The sequence below is a fragment of the Monomorium pharaonis genome, chromosome 3 (assembly GCF_013373865.1).
Source record: "Monomorium pharaonis isolate MP-MQ-018 chromosome 3, ASM1337386v2, whole genome shotgun sequence".
In the NCBI taxonomy this organism is placed as follows: Eukaryota; Metazoa; Arthropoda; class Insecta; order Hymenoptera; family Formicidae; genus Monomorium; species Monomorium pharaonis.
In genome coordinates, this window is record NC_050469.1 from 432262 (window position 1) to 457485 (window position 25224).

The window sequence follows — 25224 nt, forward strand, 5'->3', positions numbered from 1 at the left end:
TAATAGGCAACTTTAACGATAATTTAATTGGAAAAAGAGCGTAAATTAGTCTTTTATAAACTTCATTATTTATTATTTTAAAATTATTTTCTGTTATTTCTTATTAATTTTTTATATTTTTTAGCTAATAGATTGTAGCAAATATTGTATATTATATTATACAAAATTATATAATATATTTTAATAATATATGCACATATGTGTATAATTATATAATAATATGTGTAATATAAAATTTTGCTATTATAGAAAAATTCAAAAATACATAATTGCGAAAAGAATACAAATCTGCATTTTATTTGCGACAAAGCAGAGTACTTTATGAGAATTTTTTTCTCGTCCTCATTTTTGAAAAATTGTTTCTCCTATTATATCTTGTGACGACTAATACAATTATTCATGAAGCTGTTACTTTCCAACATCAGTATCTACATCGTCATTCTTTTTTTTTAACTGACTGATATATGAGAAGAGAAAGATGATCTTCAACCAGTTACGAGTAACGGGTACATCGACCGCGTTCTACGAGGAAAGGCGAGGCCCAGCTAAAAGTTGTGTAGGTACCGAAGAAATCGAAGAGAGCAGGAACCGTCAACGATCTCATTAGTCTGACAAATTTCAGTCGGGTTGAAAGCAGTGCGCGTGGAAACTTTTATCTCTCTTCGTTTTTCTAGAAGAAAATGTTATTATTAATTTTTCTTGGTATCCTGTTGCATTGTTGTGCATTTGGTACATCGGGTGAGTTAATGTAATGAATAATTATTTAATTGTACATCAAAACAATAATAATTTTCTTTGTTATAAAAAAAAAGTCTGTTACTTAAAGCGTATTTGTATATAAATAAATTTGTCTCGAAATAATTTAGTGTTAGAATAATTTTTATTACAAAATTGTTGAGAATATTTGTATTGTATAATTTTGGAAAGTGCTACAACATTGGATATAAAAATGTTGATCTACGTTTTGACGTTGCTATTATTACAGTATTAACACTGACAGATATTACGGCAAATTACATATGGGAAAAGTGATATCAAAAGCTATAACAAAATGAGTTCTGTATAAGTATGATCTGGAAAATCTCTTTTTACTCTTTCGGACACGCTCTGGATTTACTAGACCATGAACTTCAGTGTCAAAGATTCTCAATTTTTCGGCAGTTTGGGCATGTCCGAAAGACCTTTGACGGTGGCAATTAAGGAGTTAAAGAATTATGTCTGATCATCAATATCACTTTATTTTTTATTTCTTAACGAAACATGTCAAAATATTAATTTTTTTTTAGTTAACACCCGGGAAAAAATGTTTTATATAAAAACATATATTATATATAAAATATGTCTATATATGTTTATACTAGACTTTCCTTTTGTAAAATTTTTGTTTGATATAAAAAAGTAATATAGTCATATTATACTATTTAAAAAAAAAAAAAAAAAAAAAAAAATTAAAAATAATTTTTGCATTGTTTTTTTTAAAAAAGCTAAATATCAAAAATTGTCCGGAATATATATGATTATATATGAACAATTTTTCATACTTTTTAAAAAAAACCAATGCAAAAATTATTTTTAAAATTAGTTTCTGTCTTTTCCGTATAACTATTTCTTTTATATCAAACAGAAATTTTACAAAAGATAGGAAACTAGTATAAATATATATGGACATATTTTATACATATTTATATATATTTTTATATAAAACATTTTTTCTTGAGCCAATAATTTTGATGACTCAACATAATTATTTTCAAATTTGTATTTGGCATAAAAATTTTATTAAACAATTAAAATTTTTATTTATTTTTTAGTAAAATCGTTCTTTTATATACAGGTAAGAACTTAAACAAAAATTAAAAAAAAGTTAATATATTAAAATTAAATAACCGCAATTATTTTTAAGTAAAAATATTTTTTATATAAAATATTTTATAAATTTGCATGCAAATACGCATTTATAAAAAACTATTAAATAAACTATTAAATAAAAAACAATTAAATAACTATTTTAAAAAATTATGCTGATTTCATGTGTAAATTATGCTCTTTATACTACTATAAATAAAAACATTTTTTTCCAACTACATACTATTTATCTTTTTAATAAATAAATAAAAATTTTATATATTTTTATTACTGCTTTTTATATAAATATTTTTATTATTAACAAAAAAATTCCTTTTGAACGTCTTTCAGGTGAACATGAGACTCTAGCAGGCGATCATGTGTTAGGGGCAACACATATGATAAATGCGCCATTAACACCTTCGTCAGACATACGACAATTCCAAACAAGTTATCCTTTTCCTTCGCCTGGATACAGACCACAAAAGTAAATTCATAAATTTTTTATATTTACTCTTATAAAAGATTGATCAATATTTTGCATCACATGATTTAAAAATACTTGACGGATCGATATATGTATACTAAAAGTTGATACTTTAACATCATTAGACAGTTACTTCGATAAACATATTTTTAAAATATTGCATTGTAATAGCACCATAAATTGACGAATGTTTTACAATAAGATGCGCTAAGATGCTATAACAGCAATTTTGTCAGAATAAAATTTTTTAATAACATTTGTTAAAATTTTGACAAATTGACATTGATTGTCAAGATCAAAACATAGTAATGCTTGATATTAGAAAGTCAAGACTAGACAAAGATGGCGAATTCTTGTCTGGGCTTGTCTCCATCACTACTATATTTTAATTCGAAAAGCTTATAAACAGTGAGCTTTTGAAGTAAACGTTTGGTTTAAATGTTTAAAATATTTTAAGGAAATTATTTAGTAAATAAAAAACCTAAAAATGAGTGTCTATTACTCGTTATTTCATGTGCTTTATATAATTATTTAGACAGTATATGTTTAAAATGAGGTATCTTTTGTCTCCATTTTGAGCATTGTGCTGTCTATGCATTGACAATACAATAACGAAACATACGAGCACGGAATACACATTGTAAGAAATAAATTAAAAATTAATAACAATAAATTACAAAATATAATAAATTAAGTTTTAAAATTGGAATTTTAACATTGAAGTTATTAATTTAATTTTATATAACGAATAGTTAATAATTCACATAAATTTAGTAATAATCATACATCTTATTATTATCAAAATAAACAATTATATTTTAACACAAAAAAAATCATATATAAAAAAATAAGATAAAAATCTTAATATAAAAATGTCAAAGACTTATCTTTATGTTAGGTTTAAATATAACTCAATCAATGAAGCATTTTATCATTGTAATTATTTTAATAAAATAAATTGATAAAGAGTTAACAAGAGTTCGAAAGCACACTATCACTGTATGATTCATCGTCCCTGAACGCGCGACTATAAACTATCTGATACGTCTGAAGTATGATATCTTCGACATTTTTGTATTAGGATTTTTGTTTTATTTTTGGAAATACATCAAAATTATAATTTTGGTTGCGAGTTATGGGATATCTTGTATGTACATATAAATTAAGAAAACAATTAAACATAAATAACATTTTAATCTTAATGTAAATAATCTGTTTTTGTTACAGATGTCCTCTATGCGACAGTTCGATTTATCCCTATTGCGGTGAGAAATTATTACACGATGCCTGCTGCTGTACCGATTCTCATGATTTACCTCATCAATGTCGATTAGCAGATTGTCGATTTCTACATGCTAATAGCTGCAGAGAGCATCGATTAATCGCAAATTGTTGTTGCAACGACGATTATCGCACCATTCTCAAGACTTTAGTGCAGCAATAAATTCATTGCATATACGAATGCAATGAATTTAAAGTGATAATGAATAATTATCACTTGTGACAAAAATTACGAAAAAATCAACTTTAATAACAAATAAAATATACAACTTATGCACTATATTCACAGAAATTAACTAATTAATTGTTTAAAAAAGTTTAAAAATTGTTAATGCTAATTTATTGATGATAATACAGTACAATTCTTTTTTCCATGTTTTTTCCATATTTTTATTCAATATTGATTTGATGTCGATACGAAATGAGAAAGTACTTTAGATAACTCATTTTTGTATGCAGTGTTGTACCGCATTATACACTGGCGCAAAAAAAACGAGACAAAAATTTTGATCAAATTTTTAGGCAATTTTTAAAGTAATGCAACTTTTCGAAAAATTATCTAAATTACATGAACTTTTTTTTAAATTAAAGACCAAAGACACTATTTTAAGAATCTTTACGCAAAAGCTTGATTTGTTAAGTTTGACCCTTTTGTATCGCATAAAAACCAAACATGTTTTTTTTATTAAAAAAAGTAAATGTTTGTTATCATTTTTCACAAGTTTCTCGTTCAAATTTTGCTAATATTAATCCAGATTCTTAAAGTTCATTCTTTTCTAAGCATTAAAAAAAAAAAGAAAATGTCGATACAATATTTTTTGTTATAGATGAGTTTGAAATTTGCACTGCATTTTCGGGTATTTTAGCGAATTCTTTGGATACCATAAAACGGTATCAATATGATATTGCACATTAATTTTATTGTTTAACTCAATCATACAACCGTCATCAAAGTGACCCAATGTACACCACTTGAAGGTTGACGATCGGATTTTACACATCAAATGAAAGGGTCGATTTTTTATATAAAATTTGAATTTTTATTTTTTATGTATGAGTATGTGCATATTTATATGTGATCTGAGTAGGCTGCTAAAATGGCGAACTTTCTGTTGACTTCAGTAAAATTGGCGCGTTAGCTATCCGCTATATTAAAACCAGTAAGTGTAAATTTCCACCGATGAATTTCAGAGCCACATGATGTGCAAAATCCGACCGTCAATCTCTACGTGGTGCACATTGGGTCACTCTGATGACGACGGTATGTTTGAGTTAAACATCAATAAAATCAATATGCAATATTATATTGATACCGTTTTATGATATCTAAAGAATACTGTATTTATTCGCTAAAATACCCTAAAAATGCAGAGCAAATTTCAAACTCGTGTATAATCAACAAAAAACATTGTATTGACATTTTTTTTTTTAAATTGCTTAGAAAAGAATAAACTTTAAGAATCCGAATTAATATTAGCAAGATTTTAACGAAAAACTTGTAAAACATAATAACAAACTTTTACTTTTTTTAATAAAGAAAACATGTTTGATTTTCATGCGATACAAAAGGATCACACTTAACAAATCAAACTTTCGCCTAGATATTCTTAAAGCAGAGTCTTTGCCCTTTAATTTAAAAAGAAGTTCATGTAATTTGGATGATTTTTCTCAAAGTTGCATTAGTTTAAAGATTGCCTAAAATTTTTGTCTTGTTTTTTTTGCGCCAGTGTATATTATAATTACACACACACACACACACACGCGCGCGCGCGCGTGTATTGACTACTACGGAATCACCTTAAGTTGTATCTATATATCGCAGCTGAAGAAACATTGACTTTATTTTTTGAATAATAATTATTTAATACTGATGTAAAATAAATTGATTACAAAAGAGCGTAGATAATAGAGTGATTGGGCGCGTTCAGTAGACGGAGCGGATCAGTGAGCGCTCAGTGATACTTTATTATAATTGGTTTCTGCTTCTAAATTCCAACGAAGAACTAAAGGTAAGAATCAATCATATTTCATATTAGAGAATCACTAAGCGCTCACTGATCCGCTCCGTCTACTGAACGCACTCATTATGTATCATGAAAAGTGTCACGCGCAGTATCAAACAATAATAATTTTTTTCGATTTATTCAAGAGTTAGGCTTAAAGATGCAGGTCAAGAAGAAATATTGATTTTTATAAATGTGATTATATTTAAGTATAAACTTGTTTTATATGTTTATTTAGAAAAAACATGTTATTTGGTTATTTAAAATATTAAATGACAATTGGAAAAATGTATTTTTTTTTACAGTAATTTATTCATAGGATTGTTATTTTTAGTTTAAAATATAATCCTTATGTTAAGAATAACTCTCCTATAAATTTACTTCTATCTTTTGTAATTGTGCGTTATTTTTGTAGACATTTATTTTTTTATATACTTTCGGCACTAATAGTAATTATTTTTTAAGATATGTAATTTTTATAAAATTATATATTTTTTAATACTCTTAAATATTTATTTTGTCACAAAATCTTATCACAAACATTAATTTTTATAATAAATTAAATAATTTTTCTTATTACCAGTAAATAATTAATAAGATAATTTTATTTAACACAATTGACCTAATTTATTAACTAACTCTTTACAACGTTTCGACCATAGTTTTTGGTTCTTCACAAGGACCTCTTGTAATAAAATTATAAAACAACACTTAAGGCATTGTGTTCAAAACAAGACGAAAATTTGAAGAGTAAATTAACAAAAAACTCAATATACGATACATAATTATAGGTTAAAAGTTAAAGATTCAAAAATTACAATCTTGCGTGTTTCGTGTGTCATACAGGAGATATAATTATACATAATTTAAGTCGACAATCTCGTTTAACAATGTACATTTTAAGTCGTTCGCACAAAGCACGTCAATGTTGAGCCAAAAACAAATAATGCCTGGCACAGTGATATGCTAGTTCTAGGAAAAGCACAAAAGAAAAAGAGAGATCGCAGAAATGTTTTTCATTAAAAAATATTAATCTGCAAAAAGATACTGACAATCTTAACAGTGTATGACAGAATTATACGTATAGTTTAGTTACTTTAGACTAGTAATAATTTTTAAACCAATAATATTTTATATTTTTAAACGTGACTTGCACATTTCCAACAATCTCGTCATTCGACTGATAAAGGTTGCAGAGTATAGACGTGTCTTCTAACACTTCTCTCGAAACAATACTAAAGAGTTGTTATTTGCGAACTGAGATATTTAATGTAACTTACTGCAATTATACGAGGTACGATTATTTTATTCAATTTACGGATTTTTGAATGTGACGTTGAGATGTTGTATATGTAATATAATTTGCGTATCCATGTAATTTTAGTTTCACTTGAAAAAGGCCAGAAATTGTCTGGTCGAAACGTTGTGATCTAATTAATAAAGTATTGCCAGAGTAGTCATTATCCAAGTGGTTTTTTATTTTGGTATATATTTTTATTGCTAGCAACTTAATGAAGCCTATTGTAAATTAAACTTATACAAATGCAAAATAATAATTAAAAAATAAACTGTATAAGTATTATTGTAACTTTTTTGATAATTAATATTTTAAAAAATTTTGTTTTTAATTTAATAAATATAAAATGTAATCTTAAAAAATACAAATTACATACCTGATCATCTATTTTTAAATGAATAATATTAATATAATCAGTAATTTTTTGTTTCTTTTTGTCACTTTTTTAAATAACACAATTTTGTCTTCACTTGATGAAGACGATTCTAAAAATTTATTTACTACAAATAAGTCCATCGTCGCAGCAGTGAAGAATTTAAATAACGTAACATTGAAGTAGCCCCGACCTCTAAACTCGGAGCCAGTTTTACCGCACTCAGTGCGCACTGAGAGCATTTTGCACTCCCAATGAAACGTTCAACATTTAGAACTCACTCATTACTGCTCCCAATGAAAGACGCTTTAAGCATTCAGTGCTGCTAGTGCCAACGAGTTTTTGCTAATGGACGCTGTATCTTTATCTCTCTTTACAATTATGCTAGTTTTTTCTATATTAACAATTTATTTTACATAAATATATAATTTTAGAACAAAATATTGACTTTTTAAAATATAACAAATTTTTTACATTTATTTTTGTAGTGGCCATATATTATCATCTCTTTTCCTCTTCAACTCATTATGCAGTATCCGTTTATAAACAATAATAATAATATATAATATAGTAAATATTTCATAACTTTGAATCTAAAATCTAATGAACAACACTTTAATGAATATAACTGTTAAATTTCAATTTAAAATATTAGTTATTAACAAAGTTATTGTACAAAATGTAAATGGATGACCATTAGATTACCACCTTCTCCTTTACGTATAATACAAATGGCAAAACCCATTAATATAAACATTTATAAAAATGTAAAATAATTGTTATCACCATAACAAGTCTTTCGTAACAAATTTTCCTTAGAAAATCGTAATAACTATATACAAGTTTTAAAGTTTATTTTATATTGTGTACCTCTTGTTCTGTCACTTCAATATACACTACAAATACATCACAAATATACACCACAAATTACATAAGTACACTTTTTTTTTAATAAAAAGTAATATTATCTTTGTTACACATTATTACATTTAAGCTGCCAATTATTAAATAATATTAAGCAGAAGCATTTTTGGGAAAATTATAATAAAAGATATAATGTTGAAATAATATTAAAAAATAAATAAAACAAAATTACAAATATGTATATATATTTGGCGATAACATAAAAATACTTTTAGTTTCACTTGAAAGGGGCCAGAAATTGTTTGGCCGAAACGGCCAGAACAGATATTATCAGTCTGTATACATCGAGTTATCTGTAACCTTTAGTAGAATCGTGTTATTTATAATCTTCAGCAAAATCCAAAAAACTTATGCAACGATTACTCCCGTATTTTAAAATAAATTTAAGATAATGATAATTATAAAATGATTTCAAAATGTTATTAAAACTGTAAAAAAGAATTAGCAAAGGTCAGTAAATTTTTGCTAATTTTTGCCTTATATCTTAATCAAGCTACAAACTAGTTTAAAATTAAACTGGTTTAAAATTAAACATTAAAATGTTAAAAGAGAAACTATAATTTATCAAACGACACAGTAGCAGCACAGATAATAAACAGATAGCCAATGGTCCGGGTTAAGGCGAGACCAGTATTTTTGTACTTTTGTTATCGACAGACTTTGCCCCTAGATTTGAATCCAAGCTATTTAACCATTATTTTATATAAAACACATTCTCCTATTAATTAATTTGCTTATCAATTAGTTAATTGGATAATGGGTTAATTAAACTCTAGTTAAACTAAGTTATGGAGTTGGGTCTTACTCGTTTTGTGGTGAAATAGCTTGGTTTCGAACCTAGATGCGTACGATCTTCGAAGTCAAGCAATGTCGGGAGTGGTTGGCACTTGGATGGGTGATCATTTTTTCAGGCGCAGAAATTAAACATGTTCTAACAGGTACTGTGGCTTGGCTGAAACATGTATAGTCTTCTCCCCTTTATAAAATTATCGTAGAAATTTATTAGGTTGGTGAGGTTACGTTGAATTTATCAAAATAATTTAATAATGCAATTAATTTTTTGCTTTTGTTGTAAATGTTTAGTAAATATTTAAAAAAATCATTTACCAAATGTTAAAAAAACATTTTCTTAAATTTTAAAACAAATATTTATTAAATGTTAAAAATATATTTGTCCAAACATTAAAAAAAACGTTTTTCTAATTTAAAAAAGAGAACTTATCTCATTATTTTTAACGTTTTTGAAAATGTTTTTTAAAATGTTTTTTAAATATTATTGAAAACATTTTTTAAATATTGTTTTGCTGATTGGGTAGGGAACAAAGTCTGTCGATAATAAAAATACAGAAATGCTAGTCTCGCCTTAACCCGGACCATTGGTTATCTGTCTAGGTAATCTGTGGTAACAGCGCGTCGTTAAGTACTTATCCACATAGACGTCTATGCTTATACATGATAAAAAAACGAAATGGCTCCAAGCTTATCAATGTTTTATAATATGGAAATTATTTACAAATAGGAAAATAGAGAGATATAATATAACAAATATATGTCAAAATGTATGTAAAAACAATTATTAGTAAGTGAGAAAACAGATATTAATAACTTATTATAAAAAATAAATAAATACAACGTTTTAGTAAAATCCGCTTTAGCTAGATGATTCTTTCTTTATGCAAAAAAATAAATATAACGGTTTATAAAAATTTGTTCTAGCTCACTAAAATTAACAAAAAATAATTGAAAATAGAACCGGAGCATGAAAAACTATTATATTGATATATTGATGAAAAACATATAAAGATAAATTTTTAACAATTTGTTTATAACTTAAATGTTTTATAGCAGTAGACATCATAAAATTTTTATTGGTATAGTTTACTTATTTTAAATATAATAAATAGTGTTTGATAAATATATGAAAGTTGCGTATGTATGGCATATATTCAAAAATTATCTAATAAAGATAAAAAATAAAAATAAATAATACAAAAATTATTTTTCTTTGTGGTAATTAAGTCAGTTATAATTATAAGAAATCAATTAAAAATAAAAACGTTGCAACTTGATTTTTCATTCAAAAGCGAAAAAGAGTAAAATCAAAAACATAAAAAGAGAATCAAGAAATTTGTTGTAATTCAAAGTATTGTATATATGTAAATTGTCTGATTATTTTTAAAATTTATATAAAGATGTAAAAATATAAAAAATAATTATTAAATGTTTAAAAGTGACTTATTGTGAGTGACTAGGGTAAAAGAACACAAAAGTAAAATTAATAGAATTTGTAAATCTCTTATCTCAGGGCATAAAACTGAATTTTAACATTTCAAGTGGGACTCAATAAAAATTCTAGACAACGAACCCAATTACACCAAAAGGCTTACATCAAAAATGCTCCAAAAAAAGCAAAAAAATGGTTTTAATATTCAACATGATACGGAATATCTAAGATAATATTTATCTTTCCATCCTTGACTCCTTCCTAAAAATACATAAACAGTTTCTTCTCAGTCTATACCAGACCTTGATAACATACACTTCGACGTTCAGAGTGACCGTGACAGTGGTTGAGAATATCGTACTTGACTTTTTCTTCAGTGATTTTTGCATGTCCACATAATTAGTTTAATTTTATTTATATTCACGATGTTAATGACTTTATATTCATTTTTATGATATTTAACTTTTTACGTTTAACTTAATTATATTTTTTATCTAATTTACATATTTATTTTATCTTATTTCACGCATAAATTTAGTTCATTTTTAGTTATTTATTGATTTAATAATTTTTATTTTCATATAAATTTTAGTAATTTATATAATAAAATTTTACGTTTGACTGCTTTACGCTTCTTCCTTATCATTCGTTTTGTCTCTTTTCTTTTTTCTTTTTTCATCTATTGACACAATTTTAATTTTATATTTATCTATCCATTTCAATTAGTTCAATCACTATTTACCGTCTATATAGTAAATCGTAAACGTAACATGCGACGGACTAGAGGACTTTTATTTAAAAAAAAAAGGGGGGGGGTACTATATAGTCAAATCACAACAAAAAATTTACTTATTTTTATTAATCAGTTTAGTTATGAATTGTTGTGATTCCTTTGTCTGGGTATAGTTTTTTAAGGAATAGAGAAAATTGGCGTCTTTTAACAACTATACTATAATCTACATATCTACAACATCACATTCACTAGGAAATTATCTCTAACGACTATGTAACGAACTCAATTTATTTATATCATATACTGAAAATAGCCGAAAACAATGCGCCGTAACGTTTGTAATTAACATTTATAGATAATTATATACTTCAAGCAACCAACATCTAGCTTTGACTCTTGTTACACTTTTTTTGTTTTCCAAATTATGAAAAGCTTAATAAATAGCCAATTATGTAAGGGGGAGGTCTCGTTTGCCTACAATCCCGATTGCCTACAGCTTTATTTGCACATAAATTTAGCAGAGCTGCTCGATTGCCCATAGCTTCGTTTGCACACATGCACAAAAATAATTAAGGTACAAGAGTAGGATTGCACACGACATTATTGCGCACATACACATTGCACACTCGATAATATTGGGTGCAGATACATTGCACACATGACATTATTGCGTATAATATCATGTATAAGTTATTAGTGAAAGCGCAAGTAAATAAAAATAAGAGTTATTAAAATACTCAGTGTCCTTTTCGAATTCACTTCATTACATTGTTCTTTAATGTATAACATTTCAAAAATTAATTTTTAATTATAATTTTAAGTCTAAAATTTTAACATTATTCTAGTTAAACAGATAATTCAATTCTAGAATATAATTGATAATTTCACTAAGTATTTCAATAAATCCAATTTAATTATTTATTATTAACGTATTTTTTTAATTGTAATTTTAAACTCTCTTTTTGTCCTACATAATGCGTTCCGATTTTTGCAGAAAATTTTGTAAACTACATTGTTGTTTAAAAAATTAGTTTTATATTTATACATTTCACAAATTATTTATTAAGTGTGTTAAAGCATTTAAAGCTATTAATTAAATATAGATTTATTAATAAAAGACGATGTTATCTCAAAAATACTAATAAGTAAAGGCATAATATATTTTTTCTAGCAAATTTATTTTTACAAATGGAATATCTGTATTATTATTTGATGAAAGTTTATTATTAGTCTTTTATTCTTGAATTAATTTTATTAAAAATTGGTTTAAGAGAACAACTATTTTTACGAAACATGTTAACGCAAAGTTTAACATTTTTCTGCTCTTTGATTAATAAATCCATATTTACTAATGGTTTTAAAAGCTTCTTAATAAACTTAATAAATTTGTTAGAGTGCGTAAAGATAAAACTAACTTTGATTTAAACAACAATATAATTTGCAAAATTTTCTAAAGATTGCAACCTATAATATGTCAGATAAAAGAAGACTGATCAAAATTAAAATTAAAGAACACATTAATAATATTAAATTAGATTCATCGACATTCAATGATCAATTATATTCTAAAATTAAATTATCTATTCAACTGAAATAATGCAAATAATTTAATTCTATACTTACAAAGGAACCTCGCAAACCCAAAAATTCTGATTTTAATGAAACTTGACATAAAAATGTAGAAGGAGTAAATACATAAATTTAGAAATTTTTAGTTGATACTTATAAAGAGTTTAAAGGATTAAAACCCTTTAGAAATTGAGAATTTTTGTCTTTTCTCGATATATCTCGTAAACTAAATAAAATATTAAAAAATGTTTTATCCATCAAAAAACCTTAAGAAGGTAAAAAAGATACGCCAAGTACATAAAAGCGTGCTTTCCAAAATAAATTTGAAATAAATACAGTTAGCCAAGTATATTTTAAAAAAGACTTAAAGAAATTTATTAAACATCTAATTAAAAATTGCTTAAACGGGCTTGATGATCAAATGATTAAAATCAACCAATGGGATTATAGTGCAGCAAAAACTTGGAATTTAAAAAATTTTAGTTGGTGCTCAACGGTTTTTCTAGTTTCTAAATAACATTTGCTAGAGAAGTACGTACAGGATTTAAAAAGAAAATTGATTTTTGCCGAAATGATGGCTGTGTAAAAAAACATTTCAATTTTTAGCCGTAAAAAATAAGTAATAAAAATGTCTGTAAAAAGAATTTGGAATGTATTGAAAAACAATTATACTTCTCCAAATTAATAAAAAAAGATTGTTGAATTTTTTAAATTGAATTGATTGTTGAACTTTTAACGTTTAAAATTTTTGATGTTTAAAATTTTCAAGTTATTTTATTTAAAAATGTAAGAACTATTGACACCACCGATTTTAAAAATCCAATTTGGAAAAAAATACGTTTAAAATTTTAAAACTTTTTAATACTAAAAAATGAGAAAAAATTATATTAACTTTTAATTAGTTTTTCCTGCATCATATATATAAATTTTCGAAATTTTTATCAATTTCTTACATCTTTTTTCTAATGCTTGTTTTCCGCGTATCTTTAGCAACTTCGGACATAGAGCGTTCATTCGCACTCACGCGTCGAGCATCTGCTTTAACGCAAAAATTTAAACAGTTGCTATCTATTTTTAGACCAAAATTTACATTATAGCTTAAATTTACATTATATATCAGGTAAAAATTTTTGAATACTTGACATGTTCAGTCGCTTATTAGAGCGTCAGATACACTTGGCGCTTAGGTAGGGGAAAGTCGGGTAACCCCGGTCGCCAAGTAGCTCCGGCCACTTGTGATTCTATGTAAATAATACTGTTTACAGTGATAATACGACTTTATTTAAATAAAATGTGATGTGAAAAGATAAGTTTGAAGTTACAGCCGTAATGATTATTTATATGAAAAAATAATGAGCTTTATCTGTTTTATTTTTACAAAACTATATTATAATAAAAAAGAATAATTAATGTTAAATATTATCTTAACTAGTTAAAGTATTGAAAATCGTGGTTTATAGAAAAAAACATTTATCTCAACAGTAAATTTTTTATTTATTTTTTATTTTTAAATCGCGTAATATTTTTATACTTTTCATATCTAACTTTTTTGTAGCATTTAGAGTAGCCACGGCCAAAAAAATCGGGTACCACTGGCTGGTATAGAATTTTTGATTGAATTACTAACAAAAAGAAGGTTACAGAAATAAAAAAGAAAGAAAATGAGACTCGAAAAAATAAAAAAACTAGAAAAACAGCATAAAAAAATTGCAGAGAATAAAACTAAAGTATTGAAGAAAAATAAGAAAAAGAATAGAAAGCAGAAAAAAAATACAAAGAAATAAAAAAAGAATAACAAGTAAAAAAATAACCTTAAAAATCAGAAATATTTTAGTTATTTATATTTATTTTATATTTTAGTTATTTACTTAAATTATGTAATAACATTGTAAGAAAAGTAAATAAATCTTAATAGTAAGTAGTTAATTTGTGTATTTTATTTAAATATACGTGTTGTATTATTTTATTTATGATTAAATGTTAATTAAATTGATCTTATTAAGGGAGCGGGATTGCTCGACACTTTTATCAGGGCAATCGAAATTACATAATGTAATTTAGAACTTCGGTATATAATAATTTTTAATTCACTTCAGCATTACAGTGCCAAGAAGGAGACGTGGTTTATAATTTTTCTATACGTCGCATGGCTTTCACCGTCACACGACCATTCGTTCTCACACCTCCTAACCAAGTCCAGAACTCTTTGGTATATGAAATATGTTAATTTTTTTATTTTTCTGCTAGTATATGTTTATAGTTATACCAACATTATATTTTGTCATTAATAATATTATTTTATATATTTTTAAGAAACTTAATTAACAACAAAAAAGCTGAAGCGGCCGGGGTATACCCGACTTTCTCCTATATTGACTCATTAAGCAGTAAAGATTTTTCAATGGAACAAAAAGGAGATTATTTTTAAAGATTTAAAAATTTAGTTTAAAGATTTAATTTAAAGATTTAGTTTAAAGGTTTAAACTAACAGAATAAATAAAAAACAAAATCTTTTTAATTTTTTTAACCTTACAAAATGATCTAACCCTTTAACTCTATTAAACTTAATCGAGCAAAAGATTTAATAAAAGTACAGTGCTTTACTATTGAGTGCATTTCAACACAGCTACTGTGTCATCCCATTTATTATAAAAAACAAAAAGTAACAAATTGGAAACCTGTGTATACTTTACACAGCAATTACATTAAGAAAGATTTTAATATCAAAATTAGGCAAGAAATTCTATAAGAAAACTTTATGTTCTAATATTAGGCACGTATTTATATTGTTTTAAATTTACATATAACATTTTTTATTGTTAGTGTCAAAATAACAATTTAAAATAAATAAATACCATTTAAATAATGTAATAAAACAAATTCAAAAAATTTAATTAATAAAGTGTACGTTAACATAGTATAAAAATATATTTTCACATTCTGTTTTTACATTATCGAAATGTTACATTCTTATGTTAATTTTTTGCATAATATTTATGTTTTTTCTAACATATTTGTCTTGTATTAAATTAACAAAAAATTTTTATAGATCGTTTGGAACATACATATATGTTAAATTTAGCCCAAATTTTTAATTGTATACGTAAATAATAAAATATAATATATTTTATATCTTTATCAAACTTGTTCTGTTCTTTTTAAATTTTTTTTACAATACTTACAATTAACAAATTTCATAAATTAATACTCTGGAGACACAATTTCAATAACTTGGGCGCCTTCATTTGACGATAGTTTCTGATAATAATTTTATGCTGAACAAAAAATTGTATAGATTTTATTAGGGCTAACTGCTTTAGTTTTCGAGATATACATATTAAAAATAAAAATAAAAGTAGATTAAAAATAAAAAGAAAAGTAGATAAACCTCGTTTTGGAAGTCGCAAACCCATGTGGAACAATACGAAGCGTGGACACTTCTTCGCTGTGGCCACACACACAGGGTGCAAAAGGGGCTTCGTTTGCCTACAATCCCGATTGCCTACAAACTCCCCACACCCACCCCATCGGTAAGGATGCTCTGGAAAGTCGCAAACCCATGTGGTACAGTACAAGCGTGGACGTCGTTTCAATCAGATTACTGTTTTAGTTAATGTTAGGATACATTTTTAGAATTTGATTGGTGATATTCGTTTTACACTGTGCGCATCTGGGATTCACTCCCTTCTTTTTGCTTACAGAGTGTATGAGCGCAATGATATCATGTGTGCAATTTGCGTGTGTGCAATAATGTTATGTGTGCAATGTGTATGAGCGTAATAATATCATGTCTGCAATGTGCATATGTACAATAATGTCGTGTGTGCAATGTGTTAATATTATTTCTTTATTTTATGTGTGCAATCATGTCATGTGTGCAATGTGGCTGCACGTAATATTGTCATGTGTGCAATCCTACACTTGTACCTTAATTATTTTTGTGTGTGCAAACAAAGCTACAGGCAATCAGAATTGTAGGCAAACGGGATCCCTCCCTCGTATTATTGATGTATCTAAAATAAGATAATTTTAACTTTATTTGTTTTTCTAAAAATTTCTTTTTAAATTTTAGATAATAACATCAACAATATTCAATTATAGACATAATCTAATAAATATAGCAAAAGTTTGTTTATATATTACATTGTTAAAAGTGGAAAACGTCGAAATTTAATACTTCTGATAATTTTATTTTTCGATAATCAGCGAGCCGCCTATCACTACAATAAACAAAAATTTCGGAACTTTTATTTTTATATTCTAACTCATAAAGCTTAATTCTTTTATTCTTTGATTAGTCGATTACAGGTAGATGTTGAAATCTGTATTACGCGTGCAAATGAACATTTAGAAACTGTGCACGCATGTGCAATCAACAGGCAAAAATATCCGAAATTCCAAATCGAAAGCTTTGAAAACGGGAGTTTGCCGAGTCATGACTTGAGATAATAATCATGCTCTCTCTGACAACGAGTACCACTACCATCGTCATAAATATATAGTTATTTTCTTTGAAATATGTCAGAGTTTACTATTGTAGCCACTATACCTATTCTTTCAGTCCTTCTGAACTCGACAGGAAATATATAATTCAGAAAGAAATTGTGAAACGCAAGTAGAAATTACATATATTTTTATTATCTATAAAGCCATGACTTTTCTGACGAAAATTTTTCTTGGAAATTTTTTATGAATTCAAATATCTTTCAGAAATACTATTAATATCTATCCACACAACAAAATTGATCCCGGGATCATCTCGATATTATCCCATTTTTGTCCTGACAAGATAAAATGTCTTATGGTTGTCCATAGGAGCTATTAGTAAAACTTTCTTTTTACTAAGAGTTCCTATAAATGTCCTCTAGAAAGTGCACTTTGATCGTCTATGCGCTGTTACGACGAGATATCTTTAAATCGTCCTACATTAATCTTGAATAGAACGAGATCGTCTCATGGAATACCCATAGGATCATTAATGTCCCCCTTTTTTTACCGCAGGCCGATTTCGTTGATCTCCTAAAGACGTTTTTAGGACGTCAATAAGATCGGCCTATTGCGGTAAAAAAAGCGGACATTTTCGATCCTATGGGTACTCCATGAGACAATCTCGTTACAATTGCGGAATAACTAGCACGATGTCCCAAAGACATACTATGGATGTAAATTTGTTGTCTGCGTACACATTTAAAAAATTTATTTTAAATTTAAACATCATATATTGCATGTCTCATGGTCCATAACAGTCTTTTCTTCTCTACACAAAAGTTGTGAAACTATATTCTTTTAATTTTACGTATACGTGATACTTATGTTATTACCTAAAAAAAAAAATTTAAAAACATATGTAAATATGTATAAAATATGTCCATATATGTTTTTTTAAAAAAAGCAATACAAAAATTATTTTTTAAATATTTTAGTTTCTATCTTTTTAGTATGACTATTATTTTTTTATATTAAACAAAAATTTTACAAAAGAAAGGAAACTAATATAAATATATATAGACATATTTTATATATATTTATATGTTTTTGTATAAAACATTTTTTCCCGGGTATACTCTCAATTATTCTATATCATAATCGTAATGGTTATAATTTATATACAGTTTATATACAATTTTGCATACATTTTCATGCAAGAATAATAATGTAAAAAAATATTTCTACTCTTTTTTTATTATTTTATCGATTCGTAAAAATTAACAATTGCCAATTGACGACCCGGGCTGCTATTCCATACACAGTTACCGATAGTTGTCAGTTCGAAAAGTGTCGTTGCGCATATATTTTCATATATCATGGGTGCTATTTCGTAACTACTTACCGACAACTATCGATATCGTTAAGTGTCGTTGCGCATATTTTTTCATATATCAAAATTCATGCGCAAAAACACTTAACAACATCGATAGTTGTCGGTAAGTGGTTACAAAATAGCACCCCATATATAAATACGTGCGCAACGGCATTTATCGGACCGACAACTATCGGTAAACGTGTACGGAATAGCAGCCCTGTTAATTCCGTAAAACGTATTATTTTTTATTAAAGATATATTTTGCAGATAATTTCAACGTCCGTTAAAGATGATGTTGATCACAATTGCATCATTTATCGTGCAGCTTTGCGGTTTTTTTACGATAGCGGCTACGAACAATAATCTCGATGCGGTAAGCGTTTTCTCTTTTCCAAAAATTATAATCTTTATTTTTTCGATTTGTCCATTTTTTCAATGCTGTAGGTAAATTAAAAACAAATTCAGATAAATAATTGTATATATTTTTGCTTTTTCCTTCAAAAATTGAACACTAAATTCCGTAAAGTTATAGATACATGATTGGCAATTTTGTCAGACATATTTCATTGCGCAGGTTCAAGTATTTATATTTGTTTACGATTATAAATAGAACAAAATTATAAAGTTTTTATACATTTAATAAAATCTAATAAAAATAATTTAATGTTAAATTATGTTAGACTTATCAATTAAATGAAATAAACAAATGTTTATTGCTCATTTGTGAGAAATAATTTAGACGGCAAAGAGATAATAATGGAAAAATGGTCTATATATAATTATATATTATAATTATATTATAATATTATATATTATATAATTATATTATTCCATATATGTAATTTCATATACATATAGTTCCATATATAATTATATCTAATTATATGTATATAGCTGTATATATAAATCATATATAAATTATATATTTTTGCAGATGACAAATGATGCTGTGACTTCAATGAATATTGGTTTGTGGATTGTTAACATCTTAATCAATTGTTAAAATGTAGAGATATCATTAATCGCGTATCTCAAAAATAGTACTTATCTATAAAGCTAAAATTTAACTTTTCTAAAATTAAAAAATTGAAATTTTTTTATTTTGGAAACAAAAAAATTTAAAGTTATCCAATATAGTTTTAGAAAGAGCTTAAAGTAGTAAAAATAACATTTTTTTTTTAAATTAAAACTTAAGTTCTCTACGACTTCAATAATCGTTACAGTGACACTTTTCGAACTAAATCTTGACGACTAAAACTATCAGGGAGAAAGAGTATTCTTATATTTTTGAGTTGCTAAATTTGATTCTTATTTTATATTTACCCTATAACGTTCGATATTCAACAGAAATCAGCCATCAGTAGGTTAGTAACAGGAGCTCAGAATTGGACATAATTAGCAATTAATTTTTTCAAGCAATTTTATTGATCATTATGGTATATTGGACCAAAAAAGTGGAAAAGCCGCAAAATGCTATTAAATTCAGGGGTGCGTTTTCGAGATATAAAGAAAAAGGGTAAAGTTTAGTTTTCACTAAATTCGAAATATCTCGAAAACAAAGGCAAGTAGGAAAAAATTGCTAGAGAACATTTTTGTAGAAAGTTAAATTTCCTATCGGATATGTATTTTTTAAAAATTTTTACAATTTTTTAAAATCAAAAATATAAAATAAATTAAGACATTACAAGTAAATTATTAATATTTATATAAGTAAATTAAAATTTTCTCTATATTAATATTCTATAAAAAGTGCCGTATTATCTAATATTATATCTATTTTCTCGTTAACTTCTACAGTAAAATTTTCTTGGACTCAAAGACGACTTAAAGACGCCCTTAACAAGAAACCTTATAATTTTTTTGCAAGTAAAAAAATAATAAAAAACAATTTATTAAATTTTTAATGAAAAAAAAAAAGAAAACAACGCAAATCAAGGTAATTCAAACAAAAGAAGATGCACACATTCTTACAATTAATACAGCATAAGAAAAATCGATATTGTTTTAGAATGTTGTTATAATTGGTCAAGATATCAATCTTTTTGTAGTTTTGTTATTATTGTTATCAAATATTAAAAATATTTATTTACTTTAGCCAAGCTCCGAAAAAGAAACAGACAAATTGTACAACGCAGATAGTTTCATACATTCTCAGTATAAACATCTAATTGGTTTCATTGAAAAAAATAAATTTATGAAATTTTGAAAAACATTGTCTGTTTCTCTAGAAGTTGACAAGAAAATAGATATAATATTAGATAATACGACACTTTTTATACACTAAAAAAAAAGTAATATATTTAATAAGATATGTTATTGCGGGCTGCCAATTACAGATATACTTAATACAATAATGTATGCTATTGCAGTATCAATATTGTACTTGCATTAATTGCAAATATTATTGTATTGAGTATTTTATGTAGTTGGCAGCCTGCAATCACATATGTTATTGACTATATTAGATTTTTTTTCTGTGTAGAAGATTAATATAGAGAAAATTTTAGTTTACTTATATAAATATTAATAATTTATTTATAATGTCTTAATTTATTTTATATGTATATAATATTTATGTACAATCAATAAGCTGAACGTCTAGTTGATGTATTATGTGCAAACAATTTATGTGCAAACGAAGCAGTAGGCAATCGGGAACGTAGGCAAACGGGACCACCCCTAAGTTTTGTATACTAATTGTAAGCAAATATTGTCATCAAGTGACAGCTCTACGTATTAAAAATAAAAATTTTCTTTATTTTTTATATTAAATCGACCGTATTCTCTTAGATTTGAGTGCGTACTTTAATTCTGTAAAAAAGTTTTACGATTCTATAAAGCCAATTAAAAGATTAGTTTAATTTAAAAATTGTAAAACAGACAAATTTAGAATTTCCTTAAATGACTAATATAGCATATGTTTATTAAAAATTGATCTTATACAACGTTTTGTTCAGATATTTTCTGATCCTTTTCAAGTGAATCAAAATAATTAACAACTGATGTAAAAGTCTTCCAATAAGTGATGTCAGAGTTTAAAATTATATAATGTTTGTTGAGTATTGCTGGGAAATCGTATTGGAAAACACATCTGCACTCTGTATTTTCAATTTCACTTACAATATAAGACATTTTTAACGCTATACACAATTTCACAGGCGATCTGTCCAATTCTTGTATCTTTGGTGTTCATTCAGTATCGGTACTTTTATACAATACACACACGTAAGTATTAATTTATTTATATTATTTATTTATATTAGTTATTTATTTAACTGTATTAACTATTTTATTTGTAAATTTGCTTACGTTTTCTTACAGTAATATTTCTATTGACAAATTTATTAAGGTAAATGAATCCTGTGATTTATTTGATTTATCAAAACCAATCTTCATCATGACTCATGGTTTTATTGCAAATTCAAGTAATTATAACTTTTCTGATCTTGCTAGCCAATTGTTAAAGGTAAATACTTTCATACGCAAATGTAAAACTAAAACATTTCCCTATATAATCTCAAAAGCTTATGTTACATCGTATACAATTAATATAAATAAAAAAAATTGAAAAAAACAATTACTTTTTTGTAGAGAGATTACACAGTATTTTCAGTAGATTGGTCTAACGCATCGTGCTATAATGATCCAGCCATCATAAATTTGCTAGAATACCCTTCCGCAGTAGACAATGTTCGTGATGTTGGTAACTACTTGGCAAGGTAAAACTGTTGTATTATATTACGTTAAATTAATTTTGCAATTGCACTTAGATGCGAATTTGCGTGCATGAGCGTTTTCTTTTTACAAATATGAAACTATTTCAAGAACTTTTTGATGTTATCACTTGTCTGTAGAAAAAGTAGGCGCTTACTACTACACATTCCATGACCCAAAAGTATCTATTGATTCTTTGGACAAGTTACTGTTGAGTTTGAAATTAGTGTGAATTTGCACCTGTGTTCAATCGACAATTTTTTCGGACCCAAACACGGTGTAAATAGTATTCATTTTCTTTTGCAAAATTCTTTACAGATATATATGCTTGAAGTGTATCAAAAGTTTTTTATGTTTAACTAAAAAAAGGTTTTTAAAACAGAATGAGTCTAACAATAAGTCCCCGAGAAAGAATTTTCATATAGAACTTCAAAATAAGACCAAATTATATCCAAATTATATCAGAAAGATCAAATCATAGAACAAATTATATTAGAGCAAATTTAATTTTATTAATCAATTTGTAAAATTAGATCTGTTTTGATATGATTTGACTTATTTTGATTTAAAGATTTCTTTCTCGGGTTTTTTAAAAATTAGATTATTTATGCAGAATGGCATGTAAATATAATTTGCGGAATGTTACCACACTGTGAATCGTCAATATTATTATTTTTATATTTTATATTTTTATAATATTTTCCTATATTTCTTTTATCTCGTTATTTTCTTTTTCTTCCTAGTTATCATTTTTATTTTTTTATTTTTTAAATATTATTATACTTTATATATAAGAACTATGTTTAAAGATCAAAATTTTTTATAAACTCCAAATTATTCGTATCTTTCTTTTTCTCAAAAATATTCAACTTTAGTGCAAAAAAAAATAGATTGTAAAATTTAGGAAAAACAATTTTGACAACTATCTTTTCTCTAAAAACTTGTTTTAATTTTTTCTATTTTAATAATTACAAAAAATGGTCATTAAAAAATGTATTTTTTTAACTCAACATTTTAGTTTATTGAATTTTTGACTTATTCAATAATATTTTATGACATTATCATTGAATTAGAAATATTTATTAGAATTTTACTATTAATTAAAAAAAATTGATTAAATTAACTTTAATATAAGCAAAGTTATAAACTGCCAAAGTTGCGTGATAGTTTGTACATACGTGCAATTAAAAGATAGTCGAAGATGTGTACAATTAACGGGTTAAATAAAAGAGAAAATAATTTAATAAATATAATTTAAAAAATTAAAAAATTTAAATTATATTAAATAAATTTAAATATTTTTTTGTAAAATTGTAGTACTAATAGTTTTTTGTAATATTGTAATAATATTACAATATTACAAAAAAAGTAATGAAATAGTAATCCTGGTCAATGTAGCTCTGTACTTCATAGTATGTTAAAAATAATAAAAAATAAGCGACAATATTAAATTGAATAAAATGTAATGCTTTTAGTTTATACAAAAAGATTACATCTGTACATATCTGTACAAAATTTCTTTTTTAGCTTCATCAAATCAATAACCGACATGTGTGGTGTTCCATTGAGAAATGTTACACTTATGGGCCACAGCCTCGGCGCGCATATAAGTAGCTTCGCCGCGAAATACTTTACGCATTCGAATAATTACGACTCCATTCCGCTTCTTATCGGTACCGATCCAGCGAGTCCTCTATTCGAGTTAAGAGGTTGCAAAGATAAATTTTGTAAATCAGACGCCAAACGTGTAATAGCTCTTCACACGTCTCTTCTTGGACTCCAAATATCTTTAGGTCACCTCGATTTGTGGTTTAATGGCGGAGTCAGTCAACCAGCATGTGGTGGTAATTATTATATGTACTTAGCTAATGTTCAAGATTAACATCGCAAAATAGTCAACAGAGGGAAACTATGAGTAAATATATACAATTTTATTTCAGGTGATATAATCGGTAGTCTAAACGTCAATTGCTCACATAATATAGTCATTGTTTATCTAATTACGTCACTAGATAATTGTACATATACTGGTGTTTCTGTATCGTAAGTTTAATTTCTTACTTGACACAGTTAAATTTAGATTAATTTAATTTGTGTAAATTTTTTTTAGCTAAAAGTCTTATCATAGCAAAATTGAACACATTAATAAGATAGCGCATCATTAGCTACATGTACATTATCATTACTGTTTTTTTTTCAGATCTAAAGTAATCCCGGTTCCCAAGTATGTATAAATACAAAATTTGTTGCTTAAAATTATTTATTTCTTTAATTGTACAACTATTATATCATGTATTATAACTGTACTCTTGCAGTGTTATGCCCGGGTGTTCTTCCAGTACAACTAATTATGTTAGTGTGGATGACAGAATAATTGACAAACACTATTCCCTAACAGGAGACTACTGTATATTCGTTAAATCTAAATATCCTTACTGTACTGAGAATAATTTTAGCGATGAAAAATTGTTGCCATTTTAACACATTAAGTTTATTCTAATAGCAATGGAGTTGTACATTTGTTAAACTTTTAATAAGTATAATTATATTTAATCGCACATATTAGTTGGCACATCTTTATTTAGCGTGGACTTTTATCATTACAATCTTTGCATTTACTAAAAATGTAAACTATTACTGATAGAAAGAAATAAAGAACACGCATTAAAATTTTTCTTTGTACTTAATCATGTCTTAATCATATTGCATTAATGCTATAACATTAAACTAAAAGGACTAAACAAAACAGATATCTTGGTTTACATATTTGTATAAAATTTCTCTTTCAGCTTCATCAAATAATTTACGAAGTATAAATATGATGTTCATTTATAGGCCGCAGTTTCAGAGCGTCTTGTGAATGACACTTTATAGGCTGTAATTTATACTTGATTTAAAGTTAGACTTTCAGCTTAAAAAAGTGTGCTTTTGGGTGCGTTCGGGGAGACGCTATTAGCGCTATCAGCATCAG

At 26.1% G+C, this 25224-nt stretch overlaps 2 protein-coding genes and 1 long non-coding RNA gene across 4 annotated transcripts; 2 read left to right on the forward strand and 1 right to left on the reverse strand.

The window, feature by feature from the left end:
- Window positions 1-337: 337 nt before the first annotated feature.
- Window positions 338-9132, reverse strand: LOC114255483. The gene is made up of 2 exons (XR_003626736.2): window positions 7290-9132; window positions 338-670 (listed from the first exon to the last, which is right to left on the reverse strand). It is a non-coding gene; the product is annotated as an uncharacterized LOC114255483 (long non-coding RNA).
- On the forward strand, window positions 657-3989 carry LOC105832295. The gene is made up of 3 exons (XM_012673114.3): window positions 657-738; window positions 2197-2332; window positions 3560-3989. The coding sequence occupies exons 1-3, from the start codon at window positions 681-683 to the stop codon at window positions 3774-3776; spliced, it is 411 nt and encodes a 136-aa protein (XP_012528568.1). The 5' UTR covers window positions 657-680; the 3' UTR covers window positions 3777-3989.
- LOC105832294 (phospholipase A1) lies at window positions 6769-24925 on the forward strand. Of its 2 annotated transcripts, none has more exons than XM_012673111.3 (10): window positions 6769-6910; window positions 18807-18912; window positions 19474-19507; window positions 21698-21764; window positions 21861-22005; window positions 22131-22258; window positions 23781-24097; window positions 24194-24296; window positions 24454-24477; window positions 24569-24925. In XM_012673111.3, the coding sequence occupies exons 2-10, from the start codon at window positions 18829-18831 to the stop codon at window positions 24732-24734; spliced, it is 1068 nt and encodes a 355-aa protein (XP_012528565.1). In that variant the 5' UTR covers window positions 6769-6910; window positions 18807-18828; the 3' UTR covers window positions 24735-24925. The 2 variants fall into 2 exon arrangements, with proteins under 2 accessions (XP_012528565.1, XP_012528566.1); XM_012673112.3 differs by lacking the exon at window positions 6769-6910 and adding an exon at window positions 10700-10791.
- Window positions 24926-25224: the final 299 nt, after the last annotated feature.